This window comes from Nomascus leucogenys, chromosome 7b (genome assembly GCF_006542625.1).
Source record: "Nomascus leucogenys isolate Asia chromosome 7b, Asia_NLE_v1, whole genome shotgun sequence".
In the NCBI taxonomy this organism is placed as follows: Eukaryota; Metazoa; Chordata; class Mammalia; order Primates; family Hylobatidae; genus Nomascus; species Nomascus leucogenys.
Window position 1 is genome coordinate 73,611,810 of NC_044387.1, and position 10,154 is coordinate 73,621,963.

The following is a 10,154-nucleotide window of genomic DNA, read 5'->3' on the forward strand; positions in this document are numbered from 1 at the left end:
CTTGGAGTTGAGGTCGCATGCATATGTGGAATGGCAGCCTCCACTGAGCAGTGCCTTGGCTGGAAAGCTGGAAATTGGGCCCAAGGATCAGATAAAAACTGTAGACAGATTGTTGGGCCAGGTCTACAGCATTCACCCCTTCTGGTCAGATCCCTAGTAGCTCTGGAGAGCCTCACCCTCCTTCTACACACACACACACACACACACACACACACACACACACACACGTGTGTGCACACACACAGACAGCCTCTTTCTTGGTGTAAGACATGACCCAGAGCTCCCCTCCATGCCTGTATCTTTCTTTGGCTCTCAACGTAGGTGGCTCTGGAACTGCACATTGGTCCCACATGTCTCATGCATCTTTGGGCTTCTCTCCATCCCTCAGGACAACCACGACCGGAAGGAGCAGGAGCTGAGGCAGCTGCAGAGGCTGAAGGAGCAGGAGAAGAAGCAGCGCTCCTGGGCAACTGGGGAGCTGGGAGCATTTGGCCGGAGCAGCAGTGAGAATGATGTGGAGCTGCTGACCAAGAAGGGTGCAGAGGGCCTGCTCCCTTTCCTGCACCCCAGGCCCATCAGCCCCTCCAGCCCCTCCTACCGGCCCCCGAACACCCGCCGCTCCCGCCTCTCCCTGGGTCCCTCTGCTGACCGGGAGCTGCTGACCTTCTTGGAGAGCTCCACCGGCAGCCCTGAGGAGCCCAATAAGTTCCACAGCCTGCCCCGGAGCAGCCCCCGGCAGGCCCGGCCCACGATAGCCTGCCTGGAGCCTGCAGAAGTGAGGCACCAGGACTCCAGCTTTGCACACAAACCTCAGGCCTCGGGGGGCCAGGAGGAGGCCCCCAACCCACCCTCAGCACGGGGGCACCAGCTTCCAGCTGCCCAGCCTGAGGACCCTGCCTCTGCCTTCCCCAGAGCTCGGCGCCACGGCGTCAGTGTCCTCCGAAAGAGGTACAGTGAGCCGGTGAGCCTGGGCTCAGCACAGTCTCCTCCTCTCTCGCCATTGGCTCTGGGAATTAAGGAGCATGAGCTGGTGACAGGGCTGGCCCAGTTCAACCTCCAGGGTTCCCAGAGCGTGGAGACCTCCCAGCTGACTTTGAGTGACTTCAGCCCGATGGAGCTAGAGTCTGTGGGGCATGGGGGCCCACAGTCCCTCAGTGCCAGCAGCAGCAGCCTGACACCCATGGGCAGAGATGCCCTGGGGAGTCTCAGCCCAGCCCTGGAGGACGGCAAGGCTGCCCCTGATGAGCCTGGAAGTGCGGCTTTGGGATCTGTGGGTAGCAGCGACCCTGAGAGCAAAGATCCTAGGCCTCTGTTCTGCATCTCAGACACCACCGACTGCTCACTGACCCTGGACTGCTCAGAGGGAAGCGACTCCAGACCCAGAGGTGGGGACCCAGAGGAAGGCGGGGAAGGGGATGGCTCTATGTCCTCTGGGGTTGGAGAAATGGGGGACAGCCAAGTCTCCTCCAACCCTACATCCAGCCCCACTGGGGAGGCTCCTGCCCCCGTGTCTGTGGATAGTGAGCCCAGTTGCAAGGGTGGCCCGCCCAGGGACAAACCCACCAAAAGGAAAGATGTTGTAGCACCAAAGAGAGGCTCCCTGAAAGAGGCGTCTCCTGGGACCTCCAAGCCCGGGAGCGCCCGGCGGAGCCAGGGGGCAGTGGCCAAGCCCGTGCGGACCCTGACCGCGTCGGAGAACGAGAGCATGCGCAAGGCCATGCCCATCGCCAAGTCCAGCAGAGGCGCCGGCTGGAGGCGACCAGAGCTGTCATCCCGGGGGCCCTCCCAGAATCCCCCCAGCAGCACAGATACTGTGTGGTCACGCCAGAACTCCGTGCGGAGGGCCTCGGACACGTCGCCCAGGAGGCCCTCCACAGGCGCCGAGGAGCAGAGGCTGCTGCGGGGCAGCAGTGGCTCCGGCAGCACCCGTCCAGGGAGGGACGTCCCCCTGCAGCCCAGGGGTTCTTTCAAGAAGCCCAGTGCCAAACCACTCAGGAACCTCCCTAGACAGAAGCCTGAGGAAAATAAGACCTGCCGCGCCCACTCCGAGGGCCCTGAGAGTCCCAAAGAAGAGCCGAAGACCCCGCCAGTGCCCAGCGTCCCCCATGAACTACCCCGTGTCCCGAGCTTTGCCCGGAACACGGTGGCCTCCTCCTCTCGAAGCATGAGAACAGATCTTCCGCCCGTGGCCAAAGCCCCCGGCATCACCCGGACAGTGTCACAGCGGCAGCTGAGGGTGAAAGGGGACCCCGAGGATGCTGCTCCCAAGGACAGCGGCACTTTGAGGCGAGCCAGCAGTGCCCGGGCCCCCAAGAAGTGCCCAGAGTCTGCAGAGGGTCCCAGTGCCAACACGGAGGCCCCTCTGAAGGCCAGAGGGGCTGGGGAAAGGGCCTCCCTCCGTCGGAAGGACTCCAGTCGGACCACGCTGGGGGGAATCCTCAATCCCTTATGGAAGTGATGGGTGTCTGTCCTCTCCCGCCTCCTGGGATTCAGACGGTGAAGACCGACTTCTGGGACGAGGATGGGGAAAGAGGCAGCGTGTTTTTGTTACAGATAAAGCAGCCACTGGTGCCACTGTTAGTGACGCTGGGATGGCACAGTCCAGGTGGCCTGTGAACTGCAGCCTGCTGTGCTGAGCCCTGCTGCAGTCCAGCGTCCAGATAGATGCACGTTCACTACTGTGATGGCCACACCTCCCCCATGCACCCCACCCTCCCCCAAAGCCCACATCCCAAGAAAGAATAGGAGTGTAAGGTGACATTCTTATGAAACAAGTCAAAAAAGTTTTTTTCTGGCCAGTTTTTATATATCAAAGACTTTCTTTTTAATATAAAAATTAGCTAGGTGCAGTGGTTCACGCTTGTAATCCAGCACTTTGGGAGGCTAAAGTGGGTGGATTGCTTGAGCCTAGGAGTTCGAGACCAGCCTAGGCAACATGGAGAAACCCCGTCTCTATCAGAAATACAAAATTTAGCCGAGTGTGGTGGCACATGCCTGTGGCCCCAGCCACTCTGAACGCTGAGATGGGAAGATCACTTGAGGCCAGGACCCCACCACTGCACTCCAGCCTGGGTGACAGAGTGAGACCTTGTCTCAAAACAAAACAAAAATGAAATGTTTTAGTTTTTGTTCCTTTTGCAGAGTGAAATGCCTCCCAGGAAAAAAATACATATGTATTTTTTTGCGACAGGGTCTTGCTCTGTCTCCCAGACTGGAGTACAGTGGCACAATCATAGCTCACTGCAGCTTTGACCTCCCAGACCCAAGTGATCCTCCCACCTCAGCCTCCCTAGGAGCTGGGACTACAGGCGTGCACCACCACGCCTGGCTACTTGTTTTTTTTTTTAATTTATCTTTTGTAGAGATGGGATCTCAATATGTTGCTCAGGCTGATCTCGAACTCCTGGGCTCAAGTGATCCTCCCACCTCAGCCTCCCAGAGTGCTGGGATTACAGGTGTGAGCCACCACACTTGGCCAGCATATCCTCAGTATGAAGATATTTGTATCTTCCTGTGTTCTCTGGCCTCGGAGTTTCACCTGCCCACACACCGTCCGTTGCTGGCAACTGGACTTCCCCACAAGCCTTGGGTATCCTGTGATGGGCTGTGTCTCCCTGAAGATTGTCTGGCTTGCCCACTTCTCTGTGCATGACTCTGGGTGTGAATCTGTCTAGGAACAGGAGGGAAAGTTGGACTCAGACAGAAATCAGATGCTTTCATGTATTCAGGGCGCACATTGTGAGCAGCGGAGTATGAGCCTCGGGGTCCTCATGGTTGCAGGGCAGGCTTCCCTGCAGATGGGTGGCAGCCCCTGGTAGAATGCTGGATTTCTCTGGAATCTAGAAGTGCCATATTTTAGTGGAAAGGCATCAGGGCTGTTTGACAGCGTGCGTCTTTCCAATCCCGTGTTCCTCCATTCGTGTGTCTGTTATAAAACTGAGTGAAGGCTGCTATGACCTGTGTTCACTCTGGTTACAGGGAGGTGCAAACCATTCTGTCTCCCAGCCTTTCTTCTCTCTTTGTGTGCTCCCAGCATTTCCTTCTTTTCTAACATGGCCTGGAGAGAGTCTGTCTCTCTCCTTGTCTCTGTCTCTTAATAATAGTTTTTAACGTTGACATCTCCTCCTTGGTACAATGGTTTTTAAATCCTGAGAAGAACCAAATCAAGTTTGCTAAAGCAGACTAAAAGCATGAAATTGCTTTCAGAAGAATGTATATCATCAGGAAAAGTTTGGGGGCAGAGTGGGGGAATCAGGCTTTATTCAAAAGAAAGAGTTGAAAACATGGACTTTTTCTACCCAGTGCCCATTTCACGACTCCTCTGAGACTAATTGGGAAATGGGGAAATTCTTGGAACTTTTTTTTTTTAAGAAACTTTTTTTTGTGTGTGGTTTTTTTTTTATTTTAGGTCACTTATTAGTGAAACCTCATTTTAGATCTGACATTGGTAGATAGATGGATTTAGGCAAATATGATGCGTTTGTGGGGAATCCACGTGGTTGACCTTAGAGCCTCCCTTCTGCAGACTGTTGCCTTTCATCTAAGTTAATTGGAAATGCTGAGCTTCCATAAGTCAGCTGAGTTGTAAAGGTAAACATTATGGCTGAAGTAGTAAAGCACGACCACAAAACCTCTTGTAAAAACGGCCCTGAGTAGGTATTTCCGGGGCTCCACAAAGATGCTTATGGGAATCCTGAGCTGCTTTTCACCATCTCAAGAAGCCTAAGAAGTTATATATTTAATCAGGTAGACAAAACAGTTCAAAGCATAAGGTCCATGGTGGTGGAAAATGGATGCAAGTGAGTCTAAGTTTGTGGATTTGTGGATAGCAGAGGGGTTGGGACCTCTTGGAGGAACCCTGGGTACCGAGCTCCCAGGCCCTCCCTCTATCACGGATGCTGGGTGACTTTGGGAAGTCACTACCTCTTCCCAAGCCCGTTTCCCATATCACAGATGTAGGGCCATGGCCTCGATGATGGTCTCCACGGGTCCTTCCACCTCTATGAGTCCAAGTCAGGTCAATCAGCAAGGACCCATCTCTGCCCTGGATCAGCTCCTCAGAACCAACCCCCAGCATCTCTAAAGCAAAAGCCTCACCTCAAGGGCTGTTCAGAAGAGAGCACCTTCAGCATGAGTTGTTGCTGGAAGATCTAATAAGCTGTGTTTCCTGGGAAGTGGTGCTTTACTTAGCCCTGTGGACAACTTCTGTATGCATCTGTGTGAGCAGATGATCATTGTATTACCTTTTATCGGTAGTAAGCTTGGAAAAATAATTTAAGAATACAATGGAGAAATGTAAATAAGTTTCTATGTAAATTTGTTTAAAATAAACTGAATGTATTTAAAGGTCCATTTATATGTTCTTTTATGTAACATGTAGTTTAATAAAGTTCCTGTTTATGAGAGTCGTGTTTCATCTCAGCTTCTTCCATGGGTGTGTCTGTGTGATCTTGCTGGGAGAGTATTCAATTTCCTGCCCAGAGAGAAGCAGAGATCCAGGAGGCGAGGGAGGGTTGGGATGCAGCTGATTTGTCCTCCAAAGGCTCGAGAGCGTAAATGAGGCTGTTGGCTGTGTGTCTTCTTGCTAGCACAGAACCTGCTCGTAATTGAGGACTTAGGGAATGGGCCTTGCCCCAGGCCGTGGGGATGTAACCCCGCCTCTGACATGCAGGCTATCCATGGAGTGCGCAGCTCACGTTATTCCATGCTGAGCTAAGTTTTATGTCATCTCCGTGGGCCCGGCAAGTCTAGATGGTGTCCTGGGTGTCCTGCATTTTGGTTCAGGACACCATTAGGAAATCACAGCTCACCTCATGGCTGACTCAGGAATGAGCAGAGAGGAGGGAGAGATGGCTTGATATGACCAGCATTGTGCATATTTGAAAAGGAGTGGGGATTGTGCCTCAGATACACCTCATACCTCGGATTATGTCATATTTCAGTCCTAGCTACTTACCTGCTTTGTCTGAAGTGGGCTAGAGGAACATCCCTGGGTCAGAATCAGCAGATGAGAGTAAATGATGTTCTTGTTGGGAGTTGCTGCTTGCTCCCTGAACATTTAGAAGCTGGTCTTGTCTGTGTTGTAAGCAGTTTGGGACACCAGACTCCTCCCTAAACCTTCAATCCTGCTGTTCAAGGGATTACTGACATGTACCGCCCCTGTCCCCCCACCAAGAAAGCTTTTTATTTTTCTAATGGGTCTCAAGTAATCTTCCATTTCTCCTTCCCTTTTATTTTATGGCTTTCATAAAGAACCTGTGGTTTCATCCTCCTAAAGAAATTCATTAAATTAAAGGGGCCACCATCACCTAATTGTTCATTCAAGACTGCATATATATGCATTAGGGTGAGGGACCCCAGAAGACTATGGTAGAACTATTAATTCACCTTCGGGGGTGTGCACATTTGTGAATTTCTGCCTCTAAGGGTGCAGTATCCTTTCCCTACCTCCCCCCATATGGCAATGATGACATTTTGCAATTTTACAGAATTTTCCATTGAAACTTAATTCATCATTATATTTTTGCTACATGCTCCAACCCTGTCAGAAAAATAGAAGAGAGAACTTTTTTGCTGTATGTCCCCAAACGCATATAAGCATCAAATGTATAAACCAAATTTGAATAAAGGACATTGCATCTGATCACTCATTAAGCACTGCTTAAAATTATTTGGGCCGTGAGCACAAACCAACCAGGGCACCAGGGTCTCTGCAGAATCATCCTGCTCAGCATCTGCGGGGAAAGAATGCATAGCTCAGACCGAATCTGTGGCAGGGTTGAAAACATAACCCAGAGCACCGAACCTCGGGGCTTTTCATCCACTAATATCTCCCGGTTTGGATGTCCCACAGCTCACTGGATCTCCTAAGTGAAGACAAGAGTTAACATTGTAGTTGAAGAAAACGGCTTTTCTGTCTGCTGGTCCAGAGCTCTGCAATGGGGCTTTTGGCTTCCTGATTGGTAGATAGGACAATTGGACTGGCTGCAAGCAGCGTTCATAGTTGTTCATTCACAGACCCTTTACCAAGGGCCCACCAGGAGCCTGATATCCCTGACTATGAGCTGTGGAGGGAGGCACCTAGGCGTTTCAGGGAGGATGCCTATTCCAGGTTCTCACTGACGGAGTCGTGCCAGGCTCCTGGAGTCAGGTCCTGGGCTTTCCCCTGCCCGCCTCAGAAACACACTAAAGGGCTGAGTCATGCAGGCAGTCCCCAGCTCACAAGCCAAGGATGTTCCCTAAGTTTGCTTGCAGTGAGATTTGAGGATTTCAGAACGCACTTTCCCAGAGCAATCCTTTCATGAATTATGGGTATGTTTTCAGGATAGCACATTATAAAGCTATTTAACCTGTCCGCTGTGGTCTGAATGTTTGCTCCCCCTCAAATTCCTGTGTTGAAATCCTAACTCCAAGGAGGTAGGATTAGGAGGTGGGGCTTTTGGGGAGTGATTAGGTCATGAGCCTGGAGCCCTCATGAATGGGATTAATGCCCTTATAAAGAAGGCCCGAGGATGCGCAAGCATCCCTTCCACCATGTGAGGACACAGCAAGAAGTGACCGTCCATGAACGGGTTCTCACCAAACACTGGGTTTGTCAGTGCTCTGATCTTAAACTTCCCAGCCTCTAGAACTGTGAAAAATACATTTCTGTTGTTGGTGAGACCTTAGGTCTATGGTATTCTGTTATAGCAGCCCAGGCGGCCTACAATGCCAGGTGTGGGTAGATTACGGCATTGGAATTTCTACAGAAGAGAAGCTCACTTACAGCAGTGTTCCTGAAGGAAAAGGCCAGGAGTGCCAGGAATGTTTCTCTTCTACATCCTGCCATCAAGTGCAGGTGAAGGCACTGCAGCTTCGGGGCACTGGTGACCGGAGGAGTGATGTCCACTCTCCGCTGCTGGAGAAGAAAAGACCTCTCTGCTCTTGAGGCGGGGCTGAATGCAGAGGCAGACAGAGGGGTTTCCATCTCCCAGGTCAACTCCAGGAAACATGGGTCATTTCTCTAACTGTAATTGGCTTTTGGCTGTTCTTCCTAATAGAGAGCACACTGGGCCAACAGAAGGGTGCACATCCTCTGCCTTATTTTCTGGGAGGGAGGCTAGATTCAGCCTAGCCTGCTAGACAACTAATGAGAAGGTGGCAGAGGCTGTGGGGAGGCCACTTGTGTGGCCAGGGCCATGGACCCATGAGCCAAGGCTAGCTGGTAGCTGGGGAACTGAGCCACCTTGGTGAGAGCCGGGATGTTCACTGCAGGTGGTGAGCTTCCCTCGGTGCTCCTGACCTGACAGTGTTGGAGCATCCAGCGGCACTCACAGCATGAAGTGCTCCTGTGCGCAGCAGAATTACTTGGGGGTGGTGACTCCTAGTCCCACCCCAGACTTACAAGCCAGAATCTTTCTGATGGGCCCCCAGATTTGCACTTTAGCAATTTTCCACTGATTCATTTTCCCTCCTGCTGTTGAGACCCACTGGGCTGGAGAGAGGCAAGAAGGCGGACTGGTAAGAATTCCGGGGTTCCCATGCAGGCTAATGAGCTGTTCTCCATGCTGGACCCCTCTTACAGCCTCTGTCCAGGCAATGTAGTTGTGTTTCACTCTGAGCAAGCAAGAAAGAGCATTTACTCTGAGCTCAGCATCCGATTAAGAGAACAGCTGCCTAAAGGAGCCTGAGGAGCTGATCTAACTTAGATCTTAAAACATAAAGACTTGCAGTCATATGCATGGCCATGCATGGTCATCTGGAGCTCTCAATCACACAACATTAGAGCTTCCATAACAATGGCTCCTGGGGGAACATTGGAAGTGACACTTCACTAGCATCTTGCCATAGCTGCCATTTGGACAGATTATAATTTAGTGTATGTGAAGGATTTTACTAACAAGTGCTGAACAATGCCACAGCCCTGTCTGAGTATCCACAGTAAGAATTTGTCAGCAAAGCTATTCTTTGGAACCCTGTTCCCTGGACTTCATGGGTGTTGGAGCTTTCCACAGCCTTCACAAGGATCACTTCAACTTGGACCTTGGGAGCCCCATCCAGCGGCTTTGGTTCCTTCCCTCTTGCTCTGTGCTGGGGCCAGGCAGGCCAGCATCTGCACTGACCTCACGGGTCAGGAAGGGGGTGGGGTGCAGCTCTCCAGGGTGCTGACTCAGAATGCAGGCAGAAGAAGGGATGCGGGAAGACAGCCTCCCACCCTATTTTAGGATGTGGAAACCCTCCCTGGAAGAAGGACTGAGCCTGGTTCTTTCCAAAGTGGCCAGCATAGAATAATGGACCATTTTCCCAGTCCCGTGCTGTCAATGGCTGCTCATCAGTCTGACAAGGTTGTTGGAAGAATCTGGACAGTCTTGCTACGTTCAGGGACGGTCTTGCTAGTCTAGGCAGGCGCTGAAGAAGGGTTTGAGCTATATTTGAATGAAAACGATAGTTCAGCCAGGCTCAGTAGTACATGCCTGTAATCCTAGCTACTTGGAGCCCAGGAGTCTGAGGCCAGCCTGGGAAACCTAGTGAGACCTCATCTAAAAAAAAAAAAGAAAAAAAAGAAAATGATGATTCAGCTTTGGAAGCTGCCTCAGCAGAAAGAACAGTGCCTCCATTCAGCTATGGCTGAGTGGAGCCATCAGCATCCCTATTGGCTGTATTTCCTTCTTTCCCAAGGCACAAGAGGTTCCCACCAGCTGATTCATCCCCAGGGAGGAGAGGGAAGATGTGGGCTCCCTGCAGGGCAGGCTTCTTCACCTCTACTGAGAGACAGAGGCAGCAGAACAGCTTCCCCACCCCCACAGGGCCTCCTACTCCCAAGTTCAAGATCGACTCCAATACAATAGAACTGGAGTCACTAGATAAGCAGTGGGGTAAAGTGCCTAATTGTTCTCAGCTCTTTCTCAAGCCCCTGCTTTTCTCAACCAGCTCACAATGGGTTGAACTCTGGCTGGAGCTTGTCTTCCAAGAAGCTCGTGGCTTTGCACACAGTTACTCACCACATTCCTGCTGTCCTAGTGACCAAGGAGGAGGTGAAACGTCATTCCCATTTGTCAAATATCATTCCCACTTGTCAAACATCATTCTCACTTGTCAGTGGAGGAATTCCTTCCAGGAGTTGTGAAGGGGAATTTGTGAACCAGTGGTTCCATGTGGCTAGCATTGGCAACGTT

At 51.6% G+C, this 10,154-nt stretch overlaps 1 protein-coding gene across 4 annotated transcripts in view; it reads left to right on the plus strand.

Annotated features, from left to right (window-relative positions):
- Positions 1 to 5,405, plus strand: part of FHDC1 (FH2 domain containing 1) — a 43,412-nt gene extending 38,007 nt beyond the window's left edge. For 3 of the 4 annotated variants that reach the window (XM_030816243.1, XM_030816242.1, XM_003257848.4), the window contains exon 12: positions 389 to 5,405. In XM_030816243.1, coding sequence (XP_030672103.1) covers positions 389 to 2,458 — 2,070 coding nt within the window. In that variant the 3' untranslated portion in view covers positions 2,459 to 5,405. The remainder of the gene's footprint in view (positions 1 to 388) is intronic. The other variant, XM_030816244.1, reaches the window with a different exon arrangement.
- Positions 5,406 to 10,154: the final 4,749 nt, after the last annotated feature.